This window comes from Schistocerca cancellata, chromosome 2 (assembly GCF_023864275.1).
Source record: "Schistocerca cancellata isolate TAMUIC-IGC-003103 chromosome 2, iqSchCanc2.1, whole genome shotgun sequence".
In the NCBI taxonomy this organism is placed as follows: domain Eukaryota; kingdom Metazoa; phylum Arthropoda; class Insecta; order Orthoptera; family Acrididae; genus Schistocerca; species Schistocerca cancellata.
The window spans coordinates 1,083,848,748-1,083,864,453 of record NC_064627.1 but is presented as its reverse complement, the minus strand read 5'-3'; the positions used below and the strand labels follow the sequence as shown (position 1 = coordinate 1,083,864,453).

Sequence of the window (15,706 nt, the reverse complement as noted above, 5' to 3'; positions counted from 1 at the left end):
ATGAATAAAGGGATGGCATGATTTAGGCCACTTATGTAATATTGGCTCCCATTCTGACTGCACTCAAGACTTTATTTTTCCCAGTTTACATTGGTCAAGGGACCTGAATGTGTAGTAATGAGTGGAACAGCAAACTAGGTTGAGTAATAAATTAAATTTAAAAGAGATGGCTCCAGGTGCCTTAATTTTCATTCCTTATTATATACTGGTGTGCAAAACTTAAGGATGTCAGTAACATTCTCATGAAGCATCAGTGTCAAGTACCATAGTTTGATGAAACCTCAATCATACATAGAAAAGAACTACTACAATATAGTGCAGACGGTAACTGAAAAAAAAAGCACAATGGTCTGAGCTGAAATGACACTTTTATTGAAAGACAATAATTATACTGAAGTTATTCATCTGACTAAAAAGTTAAGGAGAGGCTCCACAGAGCTCCACTAAACTTACTGGTCTCCTGCTCCTGTGTGCTGACAACTCTTAGTCCCCAGTAAAGCAAAAGGTCCCAGTGTCAAATTGTAAAGGGACACCCTCCTCTAACATTACCTTTATTCAACAGAAGTTATCAATACCAAAAACACTTTCTACCTTTTAAACAGGTTAATATTATCTGACCTGTTTAACTAAAAGAATTTCATATCATTTTGTATATGATGTATTATATTTCAGGCTAAAATAAGAAATTACTTTATATATATACAAAGATGACGTAACTTACCAAACGAAAGCATTGGTATGTTGATAGACACACAAACAAACAAACACACACACAAAATTCAAGCTTTCGCAACCCACGGTTGCTTCATCAGGAAAGAGGGAAGGAGAGGGAAAGACAAAAGCATGTGGGTTTTAAGGGAGAGAGTAAGGAGTCATTCCAAACCCAGGAGCAGAAAGACTTACCTTAGGGGGAAGAAAGGAAAGGTATACACTCTCTCACACACACATATCCATCCGCACATATACAGACACAAGCAGACATATGTAAAGGCAAAGAGTTTGGGCAGAGATGACAGTTGAGGCAGAAGTACAGAGGCAAAGATGTTGTTGAATGACAGGTAAGGTATGAGCGGCGGCACCTTGAAATTAGCAGAGTTTGAGGCCTGGTGGGTAACGGGAAGAGAGGATATATTGAAGCGCAAGTTCCCATCTCCGGAGTTCTGATAGGTTGGTGTTAGTGGGAAGTATCCAGATAACCCGGATGGTGTAACACTGTGCCAAGATGTGCTGGCCATGCACCAAGGCATGTTTAGCCACAGGGTGATCCTCATTACCAACAAACACTGTCTGCTTGTCTCCATTTATGCGAATGGACAGTTTGTTGCTGGTCATTCCCACATAGAAAGCTTCACAGTGTAGGCAGGTCAGTTGGTAAATCATGTGGGTGCTTTCACACGTGGCTCTGCCTTTGATCGTGTACACCTTCCAGGTTACAGGAGTGGAGTAGGTGGTGTTGGGAGGGTGCATGGGACAGGTTTTACATCGGGGGTGGTTACAAGGGTAGTAGCCAGAGGGTAGGGAAGGTGGTTTGGGGATTTCATAGGGATGAACCAAGAGGTTACAAAGGTTAGGTGGACGGCGGAAAGACACTCTTGGTGGAGTGGGGAGGATTTCATGAAGGATGGATCTCATTTCAGGGCAGGATTTGAGGAAGTCGTATCCGTGCTGGAGAGCCACATTCAGAGTCTGATCCAGTCCCGGAAAGTATCCTGTCACAAGTGGGGCACTTTTGGGGTTCTTCTGTGGGAGGTTCTGGGTTTGAGGGGATGAGGAAGTGGCTCTGGTTATTTGCTTCTGTACCAGGTCGGGAGGGTAGTTGCGGGATGCGAAAGCTGTTTTCAGGTTGTTGGTGTAATGGTTCAGGGATTCCGGACTGGAGCAGATTCGTTTGCCACGAAGACCTAGGCTGTAGGGAAGGGACCGTTTGATGTGGAATGGGTGGCAGCTGTCATAATGGAGGTACTGTTGCTTGTTGGTGGGTTTGATGTGGACGGATGTATGAATCTGGCCATTGGACAGATGGAGGTCAACGTCAAGGAAAGTGGCATGGGATTTGGAGTAGGACCAGGCGAATCTGATGGAACCAAAGGAGTTGAGGTTGGAGAGGAAATTCTGGAGTTCTTCTTCACTGTGAGTCCAGATCATGAAGATGTCATCAATAAATCTGTACCGAACTTTGGGTTGGCAGGCCTGGGTAGCCAAGAAGGCTTCCTCTAAGCGACCCATAAATAGGTTTTCGTACGAGGGGGCCATTCTGGTACCCATGGCTGTTCCCTTTAATTGTTGGTATGTCTGGCCTTCGAAAGTGAAGAAGCTGTGAGTCAGGATGAAGCTGGTTAAGGTAATGAGGAATGAGGTTTTAGGTAGGGTGGCAGGTGATCGGCGTGAAAGGAAGTGCTCCACTGCAGCGAGGCCCTGGACGTGCGGAATATTTGTGTATAAGGATGTGGCATCAATGGTTACAAGGATGGTTTTCGGGGGTAACAGATTGGGTAAGGATTCCAGGCGTTTGAGAAAGTGGTTGGTGTCTTTGATGAAGGATGGGAGACTACATGTAATGGGTTGAAGGTGTTGATCTACGTAGGCAGAGATATGTTCTGTGGGGGCTTGGTAACCAGCTACAATGGGGCGGCCGGGATGATTGGGTTTTTGAATTCTAGGAAGAAGGTAGAAGGTAGGGGTGCGGTGTGTCGGTGGTGTCAGGAGGTTGATGGAGTCAGGTGAAAGGTTTAGCAGGGGGCCTAAGGTTCTGAGGATTCCTTGAAGCTCCGCCTGGACATCAGGAATGGGATTACCTTGGCAAACTTTGCATGTAGTGTTGTCTGAAAGCTGATGCAATCCCTCAGCCACATACTCCCGATGATCGAGTACCACGGTCATGGAACACTTACGGATTACGATCATTTTTCTTCATGGCAAAGTGATATTTCCAGCAGAGAGTACGAGTGTAGGACAGTAAATCTTTGACGAGGGCTGTTTGTTTGAATCTGGGAGTAGGGCTGAAGGTGAGGCCTTTGGGTAGGACAGAGGTTTCGGATTGGGAGAGAGGTTTGGAGGAAAGGTTAACTACCGAATTAGGGTGTTGTGGTTCCAGATTGTGTTGATTAGAATTTTGAGGTTTTGGGGGGAGTGGAGCTGGAAGTGGGAGATTGAGTAGATGGGAGAGACTGGGTCTGTGTGCAATGAGAGGTGGTTGAGGTTTGCTGGAAAGGCTGTGAAGGGTGAGTGAGTTGCCTTTCCGGAGGTGGGAAACCAGGAGATTGGATAGTTTTTTGAGTTGGAGGGTGGCATGCTGTTCTAATTTGCGGTTGGCCTGTAGGAGGATGCTCTGAACAGCCGGTGTGGATGTGGGAGAGGAAACATTGAGGACTTTTATTAAGGATAGTAGTTGATGGGTGTGTTCATTGGCTGAGTTGATGTGTAGGTGAAGAATTAGGTGGGTGAGGGCAATGGATTGTTCAGTTTGGAACTGGTATAGGGACTGATGGAAAGAAGGGTTACAGCCAGAGATTGGAACTTTAAGTGGGAGGCCTTTGGGGGTAATGCCAAATGTCAGACAAGCCTGAGTAAATAAAATATGGGAGCGTAATTTGGCTAGGGCGAAGGCATGTTTGCGGAGGGAATGTAAATAAAACTTAATGGGGTCGTTGTGGGGATGTTGTGAGGGTGACGTGGTATTAGTAGGTGGAAAGTGTAACATGAGGCTGAAATGAAAACGAAAATAAAAATATATGGGGAGAGATAAAGGTGAACTAGAAAGCAACTGCAGATCTGGTATGAAAAAGTCGAAAAAGTGTTGGTTAAAGCCGAGCTATGTTGATCCTGTGGTGAACTTGGGTTGGTAAACAACAACGTGCACAAAGGTTAGGTGGTTGTGTTGCCGCCAAAACACGTTAAAGGGTGGAGAAATTTGGGAAAATTTCGAAAAAACTGATATATATATATAACAAAAGCATTGGTATGTTGATAGAGAGACTAACAAACACACACACAAAATTCAAGCTTTCGCAACCAATGGTTGCTTCATCAGGAAAGAGGGAAGGAGAGGGAACGACGAAAGGATGTAGGTTTTAAGGGAGAGGGTAATGAGTCATTCCAATCCCGGGAGCAGAAAGACTTACCTTAGGGGGAAGAAGGGACAGGTATACACTTGCACACACACACACACACATATCCATCCGCACATATATGATATATAAAAACAGACATGCATGTTATTGGGAAATCATGAAATGTTTACTTAGAAATTCCACAACAGGTGGGACATATTATCTTCCATAGCTCTAGGCACTGCCTCCAGCAGTTCTATGCATATTATAATTCATTTCAAGAGGATCACTCAATATTTACACAGTTCATTTTCAGTTCCCCCCTTCCCCCTCGGCCCATGCCCCCCGGCAACTCCCATGTCAGATTAACAGACTTGTGTTTGCACAGGTTGCCTTAAGTAACTGTTTATCGATCTGTTGCCACAGGATGCCTTTATGAAATATTATTGAGGATTAAACATTTTTGTCATAATGGTAAACTATCAAGATGATAAATAAGTCAAATGATTAATATATGAAATTTCATTCAATTTGACATTCCTACTACAAGAAAACCATCCACATTAGATTGCATTTATCACACATCACTCACCAGTGCAAAGTCATGTGCCAAGTAACTGGAAAAAAGCACAGGGGAATCCCATACATATAAGAAAGCTAAAGGATGGACCTGCAAATTAGAACATTAGTTTGCTGCAGAATTCTTGAACATATTATAAGTTTAAATTTAATAAACTTCCTTCAGACAGAACACATTCTGGCCACAAATTAGAACTGATTCAGAAACCATAGTTTGTGCAAAACTGAACTTTCCCATTTCACATTGTGCCTTATTGCTGCGTGAACTTTTCATTATCTGCTTTCAGTGCTTCACTAGATTTTTGCTTCCGTTATGTTCCCAGCAGGAGGCAGCATCTGCCTAAAAAATATGTTTTCACACTGTCTGCATGTCTTCAAGAAATAAAGGCAATTTTTATTGCTTTTAGTAATCTTGAACTACAATGTACCTAGAACATGCTGTAATATGCTAATGTGTCCTACACTATCGAATAAATTGAGATGTATCAATGTGCTATCATGATACTGCACACACTCATGCTGATAATTAGCAATTTAAACAATTCAGAATAATATTTCAGAAATATAACTAGCTGGAGAATCAGTTAAGTGCTCCAGTGTTTTATTACATTAAGAATGGCAAAAACAGCCTAACAATCAGAATATATAGAGTGGAGATATTTAAGCTTTAATTAAGCAAGCCTATGAGAATTAATTGAGATGACTGCAGCGCATTACAAGCTGGCCAGGTAGCACATTCAGGGGCAGTTGCAGATGGCAACCTCCCAATATCATGAAGATACTGAACTTTAATAATGTGTTTTAGGAATATTTCTGCTGGTGACAATTTGCAGAGGCTTACACGTGAATAGTTAACGAAGAAAGCTTGAGGCACGTGTGACGCGGCCCTCCCGTGTGTGAAGGCAGGTGAGTGCAGGGTGCCGGTGAGCTCTCCTCTACTCAAGAGCTCTTGTACTGTCGTCACCGATGACCCTTCGGTCGTGGCTTGTAATATGTGAGGTTGGTTGACTTGGAGAATATCTAATTGTTTATTTGGAGGTGGGAGAATTCTCGCGTGGCAAAGAGCACTGACGGTATTTTCCCATCACAGATTAGCTGTGTTGTGATATTTATAAAATAGAAATTCTTACGTGAGTGCAGTTTCTTATCTGTTATTTGTACCACTGGTAATGGCACATTCGTATCTGAGCAAGTTCTGTGAATTCTGATAGGCACATCTTTAAATTTTTTTGATCTAATGATGAATGTACAGCCACTTAATTTGACAACATTGGGCCTCCACAATATAGTTCATTTTTGACAGAATTAGTTTCTCCGTCTTGGTAGTTATATGCAAATTCCTCAAATGCAGTTGTGTCGAAAGATTAATTAGGGGGAATTTATATGTTGGAGCGCAGCATGCTGGTAACTGCACTAGAGGTAAGGCCAGTATTTCAGTAGTTGTATTACATGTTTATTACCTTATAAATAAATAAAAAACTTTTTTATTTTAAATTCAGTGCATTAGTATTTGTAAAATGACTCTTAGTGTTCATTAAAATATGACGATCATTCCACTTGGGACCTGTGGAATGGTACATTAGCTTATTTGTTTTAGTTGTAAATATTTGTCATGTATTGTTGTTTTTCTGACATGTTCCACATCCTGGAGGACCTCCTCACTACGGATCAATTGGAATGAAAGTAAATCTAATCTAAAAAAATCTAATCCAGATGAGTTTCACAGGGTGGTGCACTGCGGCTGGTCTTCAAAGATGCAGTACTAGCAGGTATGTCAGTACTAACATGTTGCAACGCCCCCCCCCCCCCCTTCCCCCACGCTGCCACCCCTAGCCCTGCCTGTCTTCTACTTTAACAGTGAATTATGTCCAACGGAATGTTGTCCAGCAGATACACTCCTGGAAATTGAAATAAGAACACCGTGAATTCATTGTCCCAGGAAGGGGAAACTTTATTGACACATTCCTGGGGTCAGATACATCACATGATCACACTGACAGAACCACAGGCACATAGACACAGGCAACAGAGCATGCACAATGTCGGCACTAGTACAGTGTATATCCACCTTTCGCAGCAATGCAGGCTGCTATTCTCCCATGGAGACGATCGTAGAGATGCTGGATGTAGTCCTGTGGAACGGCTTGCCATGCCATTTCCACCTGGCGCCTCAGTTGGACCAGCGTTCGTGCTGGACGTGCAGACTGCGTGAGACGACGCTTCATCCAGTCCCAAACATGCTCAATGGGGGACAGATCCGGAGATCTTGCTGGCCAGGGTAGTTGACTTACGCCTTCTAGAGCACGTTGGGTGGCACGGGATACATGCGGACGTGCATTGTCCTGTTGGAACAGCAAGTTCCCTTGCCGGTCTAGGAATGGTAGAACGATGGGTTCGATAATGGTTTGGATGTACCGTGCACTATTCAGTGTCCCCTCGACGATCACCAGTGGTGTACGGCCAGTGTAGGAGATCGCTCCCCACACCATGATGCCGGGTGTTGGCCCTGTGTGCCTCGGTAGTATGCAGTCCTGATTGTGGCGCTCACCTGCACGGCGCCAAACACGCTTACGACCATCATTGGCACCAAGGCAGAAGCGACTCTCATCGCTGAAGACGACACGTCTCCATTCGTCCCTCCATTCACGCCTGTCGCGACACCACTGGAGGCGGGCTGCACGATGTTGGGGCGTGAGCGGAAGACGGCCTAACGGTGTGCGGGACCGTAGCCCAGCTTCATGGAGATGGTTGCGAATGGTCCTCGCCGATACCCCAGGAGCAACAGTGTCCCTAATTTGCTGGGAAGTGGCGGTGCGGTCCCCTACGGCACTGCGTAGGATCCTACGGTCTTGGCGTGCGTCGCTGCGGTCCGGTCCCAGTTCGACGGGCACGTGCACCTTCCGCCGACCACTGGCGACAACATTGATGTACTGTGGAGACCTCACGCCCCACGTGTTGAGCAATTCGGCGGTACGTCCACCCGGCCTCCCGCATGCCCACTATACGCCCTCGCTCAAAGTCCGTCAACTGCACATACGGTTCACGTCCACGCTGTCGCGGCATGCTACCAGTGTTAAAGACTGCGATGGAGCTCCGTATGCCACGGCAAACTGGCTGACACTGACGGCGGCGGTGCACAAATGCTGCGCAGCTAGCGCCATTCGACGGCCAACACCGCGGTTCCTGGTGTGTCCGCTGTGCTGTGCGTGTGATCATTGCTTGTACAGCCCTCTCGCAGTGTCCGGAGCAAGTATGGTGGGTCTGACACACCGGTGTCAATGTGTTCTTTTTTCCATTTCCAGGAGTGTATTTTGTCATTCCATGTTCACTCAGATTCACCTGTGAGTTACGGAGCATTTCGCTCTTATTTAAGTATATGGCCGAAAGAGTCAGCCTTCAGGAATTGTAAAACGAACCCTGTCATCCAGAACTGTGTGCTACAAAGAGTGCAGATTCGCCATGAGATAGGGAACCCATCTATTGTGGTGAATGAGGGCTAAGCGCTGTAGTGTGCGAGTGAGACAGATGAGAACCTGCGTCATAGGGAAACCCCTTAGAAGCTGTTTTTGGCCAAGGAGACGTAGAAGTGTTAAATATGGCGGACGTAAGATCGGCCATAAAGGGAAACATTTATGAAAATTATTTAATTCTGTAGCAATTCAGGGAATGAAGTCACAGTAATTTTAATCTACCATCATTCATAAATTTTCATGGTAATCCCAATAAAACTTCAATATCGTTCATATCTATAATAGTTTAGGATTTACTGTTAAAGTGAAATTAACAAGATTTGTAACAAAGACCAGAAGGCTAAAATCTGAACACTTTGGTCCATCTTAACGATCGATATTTCATATAGAAGAGCATCATTAAAATGACAAACGTTGTAAATATCAATTTTGTAACTTCATTTGTTTAAAAGATATAGTAACTTTAAACTATTAGTATATCAGTTAAGTATCAGATCATCATTACCTCCACACTAAACACATTGGACGATGACAGCATGACACCTTATTGAATCAATAGGTAATAGAATATTTGATGTAAGGTTTAGTGCATAATAGTTACTTTTGTTCTTTATTTATTTATCAGAAAGCACAATTGTGCAAGGCTACTGGCCATGGCATTCAAAGTTAAGAAGGAAATTGTATTGGTTTTATGTAAAAGAATTTAACGTTTACTATGAAAATGGATATTATTGTTACTTTATTTAGAACGTGAATGTGGTCAAGCTTTGATTGTTTAAATATGTTAAAATGTAAAATAATGTAGAGAAAGCTGTAGCCAATCAGACGGACGGCCTCAGGAAAGGGAACTGCTCTAGTCAGTTGAGCGAAGATGTTCGGCGCGCGGAAAAACGCGGCCGGAGACGGGCAGAAAGGGAGAGTTAGGATTGAGACGTGTAAGAGGACAGTCGGCCTTTAGGCAGCTACGAAATGAAACGACTTAGAAAATTTCGCGTTGTGTGGTATCGCGGGACTTGGTCTCTGAGTAGTGAGCAGCCGCGTGCCTGGTGTGAACTCTTAACTTTTCGTGTAAATGATGAGGTGGAGTATCGGACCTCTATTTCACGATGAGATTGTGAATGATCGAACTGTATCAAATGGATATGCGCTCGAGTGTAACAGTAACTTTAAATACGACCACTTTCGCTATTATTTTGCTTTCAGAATAAACATTATTCTAACCAATTCGCAGCTGTGTGGCCTAAATCATTTATGTGTCGTTAACCTAGTTCCCGATATTATTATTATATGTTATATTAACTTTGTATTCCGCAAACTTGCCATCAGCCAGACAATTTAACCAAAGGGTCACAAGTCTCTAATTTAGGGCGTGTAATGCGACATGTGCCTTTCAACCCTTAGACGAGTTTGAGCCAAGACATTTCGATGAAGGGGAACCGCACGTGAGCCCGAACATCTTAGGGTGTTAGCTCGCAAGGCCGATGTAATTTTGTGGTGTTCGGCACCCACATAATTGATAGTTTCGCCGTGAATATTAATCTGACCACGAGAAGATACAACAAATGTTGCAAAGTGATTTTTTATTTCAGCACAATAATACGACGATATATTTTTTTTCGATGTAGGTCTGGGACTACATTTGGCAATCACTCGTACTTTCACATAACAGTGACGTTGTTTTCATAATTTTTAGGTGCTTAGGCCTAATATCGAGTTTTCTGAGTATTGTAGATATTCAAGTTCTTTTATAACTTGAATGCTGTTCACTTTGAACACATTCTAAAATTCTGGTAATGTACTCGAATGTTTTAAACTTAGTATTTAAACCTTGTACTGTCCCAGAACCAAAATAACCTTTTCATTAATAAAAATCTACGCTTAGGAGCGCGAAGGTTAGGAGAAGTATAACTACAGGATCAGTTTATATTTAATTTATCCGCTTCCTTAGCAGCACACAAGTCAAAGCTACTAGGTCGTAGAACGAGTCACTACACAGTTTACAGAACAATGATCAGAAAATTTTTAAACAAAAGATTTGATAAAACACAAAAAATTGTGACAAACTGCGGGAATACGTAACACTCAAACCTACTGTGTGGAGCTGCTCTGTAAGATGGGAGTGTGCCATAACAAAACCTTTCATCTCAGACCTGAAGACTCCAGGTTTATCTACCAATGTTTTCAGTTCTGCTAGAAGTATACTGAAGATCTAATTAAAGCACACTCTTGTATATAATGTGTAAGGAGTGAAATCCTACTCAGTATCGGTTTTAGGGTTCCGTGCCTCAATCCGTGAAAACGTTGTCCATCTGCCTGTCGGACTGTTATAAACCATTCTTCTCAGGTATGGGTAGACATACCAAGCTGGAATCTATGTCACACACTAAGGTCTATGGTCCCTTGGCGGCGTAAAAATTGAAGCTTCTAAGTCAGTGCAATCAAAAGATATGCCCATTTATGTCACATGTTTTGATAGTCGCAAACTCATTCATCAAAACCTATAGGGTACTTCCCCTTGACCTACGACAAGAAGTTTGGCAAGAAGAGATGTTTCACAGTACAAGTAAAGGAAAAATATCATAAAATTGTTAATTTGTAGTTATACTACACCAAAAAATATTTATTTTGTGATTTGTTATCAGGCTTTGGAGTTAAAATAAAAATGTTCTCAAAAGTCTTGGAATTCCCGGGATCAATATCTCGCCAGTATCAAAGTCAATAACAGGCAAAAACTGCCAAGATTCTCGACACGCAGGGTGAATGAACTGTCTATATACATAAGTTTGGTTCAAATGGTTCTGAGCATTATGGGACTTAACTTCTGAGTTCATTAGTCCCCTAGAACTTAGAACTACTTAAACCGAACTAACCTAAGGACATCATACACATCCATGCCCGAGGCAGGATTCGATCCTGCGACGGTAACGGTCACGCGGTTCCAGACTTTAGCGTCTAGAACCGCTCGGCTACCCCGGTCGGCCTATACATAAGTTTGTACAGAGCCCTCAGACAGCGAGGCCTATTCACACCTTGCCAATTTTTCCATCTGGTGTTTATTGGATGAATGTTGCACTTTCTCCTGAATGAGTCAATATTGTCAACAGCAAATCCCACGATGGCGGCATCAAGTAAAGGTAAAGCCAAGGAAAATAGATCGTAGGACAATATACAGCAGTCATATACCCACTCATAGGCATACTGTTTAGGGATGACATAATTCTGAGCAACCTGAACAACGACCTAGGCCAGTTCGAGAACTGATACCGTATATCTGCCTGGTTGTCCTTTTCTGAGCTAAGAATATTCTTAGCGAGTGCACAGGGGTACTACAAAACATAACACCACTGGAGATGGTAAAGCATAAGTAAGCTCACATCTGTGATACTTTTGGACCTTCTACCTCAGAGTGGTATCAGTGTAAACTATCAGTTTAATAAGTCACAGCTGCAAAATACTAACACGAATTCTTTACAGACGAATGGAAAACTGGTAGAAGCCGACCTCGGGGAAGATCAGTTTGGATTCAGTTGAAATATTGGAACACGTGAGGCAATACTGACCTTACGACTTATCTTAGAAGAAAGATTAGGGAAATGCAAACCAACGTTTCTAGCATTTGTAGACCTAGAGAAAGCTTTTGACAATGTTGACTGGAATACTCTCTTTCAAATTCTAAAGGTGGCAGGGGTAAAATACAGGGAGCGAAAGGTTATTTACAATTTGGACAGAAACCAGATGGCAGTTATAAGAGTCGAGGTACATGAAAGGGAAGCAGTGATTGGGAACGGAGTGAGACAGGGTTGTAGCCTCTCCCGGATGTTATTCAATCTGTATATTGAGCAAGCAGTAAAGGATACAAAAGAAAAATTTGGAGTAGGAATTAAAATCAACGGAGAAGAAATAAAAACTCTGAGGTTCGCCGATGACATTGTAATTCTGTCAGAGACAGCAAAGGACTTGGAAGAGCAGTTGAACGGAGTGGACAGTGTATTGAAAGGAGGATATAAGATGAACACCAACAAAAGCAAAAAGAGGATAATGGAATGTATTCGAATTAAGTCGGGTGATGCTGAGGGAATTAGATTAGGAAATGAGACAGTTAAAGTAGTAAAGGAGTTTTGCTATTTGGGGAGAAAAATAACTGATGATGGTCGAAGTAGAGAGGATATACAACGTAGACTGGCAATGGCAAGGAAAGCATTTGTGAAGAAGAGAAATTTGTTAACATCGAGTATAGATTTAAATGTCAGGAAGTCGTTTCTGAAAGTATTTGTATGGAGTGTAGCCATGTATGGAAGTGAAACGTGGGTGATAAATAGTTTAGACAAGAAGAGAATAGAAGCTTTCGAAAAGTGGTGCTACAGAAGAATGATGAACATTAGATGGTAGATCACATAACTAATGAGGAGGTATTGAATAGATTTGGGGAGAAGAGGTGTTTGTGGCACAACTTGACTAGAAGAAGGGATCGGTTGGTAGGACATGTTCTCAGGCATCAAGGGATCACCAATTTAGTATTGGAGGGCAGCGTGGTGTGTAAAAATCGTAGAGGGAGACCAAGAGATGAATACACTAAGCAGATTCAGAAGGATGTAGGTTGCAGTAGGTACTGGGAGATGAAGAAGCTTGCACAGGATAGAGTAGCATGGAGGGTTGCATCAAACCATTCTCAAGACTGAGGACCACAACAACAACCTCAGTGTGGTACGAGGGGTATGCCGAAAGTTTTTAGCAGAATATGTGAAAAAAAATTATTTGCAAAAAAACGTTTACAACTTTTCAAAATACTCTCCATTAGCATGGACACATTTTTCCATTCTCTGAAACCACTTAGAAAATGTGTCAGTCCAAGCTTCTTTTGGGATGTCACTTAGTGCACTCTCGTATGCTGCAATGGCCTCTTCATCTGATGCTCTCGAATTTTTTCCTTAGTCTTAGGAAACAGAAAGAAGTCACAGGGGGCCAGATCAGGTGAATAGGGGGGATGGGGTAACACTCGCAATTTTTCCTTCTCCAGAAAGTCCATGTTCTGGCAGCCCTGGGCAGATGCATTGTCGTGATGCAGCAGAAGGTGCCCACTCTTGGATTATGGATGCTGTGACTTCCATGTGGCGATGACTTTTGGAAGACAATCGTTCACGTACCATTCAGCATTGACTGTACGCCACGTGTCCAAGGTCACAGAGGTGAGATGCCTGATCTTTGTGAAAAAAGTTGCCACCATCTTTTTTCCAGAGCTCCGCCTTCGTCGAACTTTTGTGGGTGTTTCCTCCTCTGGAAAGCACCACACAGAAGACTGTCTCTTCATTTCAGGGTCATAATGATAGACCTAAGTTTCATCACCTGTGACGATATTTTAGGTGTCTTGGGACTTCCCTCCATTGATTTTTTCGCGCATGAAACGACACCAGTCCACTCTCGCCTCCTTTTAGCTTTCTGTCAGTGGATGTGGCACCCAACGGGCACATCTCTCAGTAAGGCCTAAGTGAGTATGAACGATGGTCTGTACTGCTGTTGATCCAATATTTAGGGTCCCTTCAATGTCGCAAAATGTAAGATGTGAATCTTCTTTGATCATTTTCCTCACAGCATCAATGTTTTCTGGAGTCTCAGTTGTTGCTGGCCGACCGGGACGAGGTTCATCTCCAATTGACTGCCGACCCCTCGAAAACTCGCGAAACCAATCTCCAACTGTGGCCCTAGAAGGGGAAGCTTCACCAAAAAGACGCAGCAAAGAAGAATGGCATTCTTCGCCACTTAAACCCTTTTTATAATCGTAAAAAATCATGGCGCGAAAGTCGCGGCGCGACATCTCCATACTGCACCGTCTCTGACACCACAGCCTGTGCTTTATTACCGCGCTGTGGAGGGATCACCGCTAGCCAGGGGATGCGCGCGCACGTCCCAAGGTCGAAAAACGTCGCTCTTTCGAATGAAAACAACCCCATTGTCCTCCGCCTTACGGTTTACGGGCTGCTAAAAACTTTCGGCATAGCCCTCGTATCACCTATCAGTACCACCCCACAGGTGTTCGGAAGTTGGTAACGGATTTGGAAGTTTCCACTGGATGCCGACAGCAGTTGTGCAGGATCTGGAAGACCCAATGGTGTGCACCCGCTGAGCCATACCTCCAGCAGCTCATTACCACGAGCGTCCTCTGCCGCCACGATACAGGACGGCCGGTGGCAGCCGGTCGGGTCACTCACTCTTAGAGCTTCTTCGCTAGGACACCATCGTTCGTGGTTAGATCAGAGAGCCTCTTCCTTGCTGATACTGAGCACTGGGCTTCATTTCTTGCTGCATTATTTGTAATGAGTCTTCATACACTTGGAGAAAGTAAAACTTCTGTTTACCACGTTAACTTGTTCGCTAATCAATTCTGCTCCTGTTCAGCTTTCCTATGATGACAGTTGGCACACCAACTAACTCATCTCTCCTTACCATTCTGTAAGAGGTCGTCACAACACTTGGCTTCAATCTAACTGCAACTACTGTGTATGCAAACATCAGATACCACATCTACTAAATTAATGTGTTCCAGAGATGAATTCCTTGCCGTGTGCTGAAGCTACAGAAACAAAAAGAAAAATGTTCCCGGCAGTGGGGCTACCTGTGAGTCGCCGGTGCGCATGAGCTGCCAGTTGCAGTCGAGCTGCTCCTCGGCCTGCAGGTAGTAGCGGCTGTCCGTCCAGAGCGCCGCGGCCTCCAGCGTCACCACGGCGTCCCCGGCGCTGCCCGTGAAGCCGCTCACGTAGTCGCGCCGCCGGTCGTGGTCCGCCACGTACTCGCTCTGCGAACAGGCGCCGCTTATCTAGTCCCCTGTTGTGTACATCATACCACACTGCTGTGAAAAATTTAAGGACGAAAGGTAATTTCGCGTGATGCGTCACTGACCAGTAACGTACTAGGTGGCGCACGAAATGTGTTACCATTTTGTTTTTGAATATAAACTTTATTGTCAATACAATCTGAAAGGAACATAGACTGCAATGAAGAGCCGTCCATGGAGATTTGTTCTAACTCAGCACATGCTCAATATCTCCAACATTTCGTTTCCTAACTTCCTTCAAACGAACACTGAACTTAGTGATTACCCTACGGCACATGTATTCACTGCAAGCTTATTCAGAAGAATAAGTCTTCTGAGCTCCATTAAATCACGTGTACGTTTCGGGAAATTTTTTTCTTTTAGGTACCCACAAATAAAAAAGTCACATGGATTGAGGTCTGGACTACGGGCGGGGGGCCAATTTTGTCCGTCATTGAAGCGACCTGGAAAACCTGAATGAAATGATCCAACACAGTGTTTGCAGTATGTGGCCTTGCTCCATCTTGCATGAACCACTGCGTGTTGAAGGGCAAGGCAGTAGCAAGAAGCTGTGGAATGAAGCTATTGCGAAGCATGCTCAAATAACGCTCGCTGTTCACAGTTCCTTCAAAGAAAAACTGTCCAATAAGTCCGTGACTGGAAATTGCAGCCCACGCTGCTATCCTCGGAGCATAATCTTGTCGTTCATGAAGCACTTGTGGGTTTTCAGTGGCCCAAAAGCGTACATTTTGTTTGTTAACCACACCGTTTAAATAAAAATGTGCCTCGTCTGAAAACCA

The 15,706-nt window shown here is 43.8% G+C and overlaps 1 protein-coding gene across 1 annotated transcript in view; it reads right to left on the bottom strand.

Annotated features, from left to right (window-relative positions):
* The window catches only part of LOC126161225 (xaa-Pro aminopeptidase ApepP-like), a 290,593-nt gene that overhangs the window by 100,063 nt on the left and 174,824 nt on the right, over positions 1-15,706 (bottom strand). Inside the window, exon 3 of the mRNA XM_049916968.1 lies at positions 14,709-14,888. Within this exon, the coding sequence (XP_049772925.1) occupies positions 14,709-14,888 (180 nt within the window). The remainder of the gene's footprint in view (positions 1-14,708; positions 14,889-15,706) is intronic.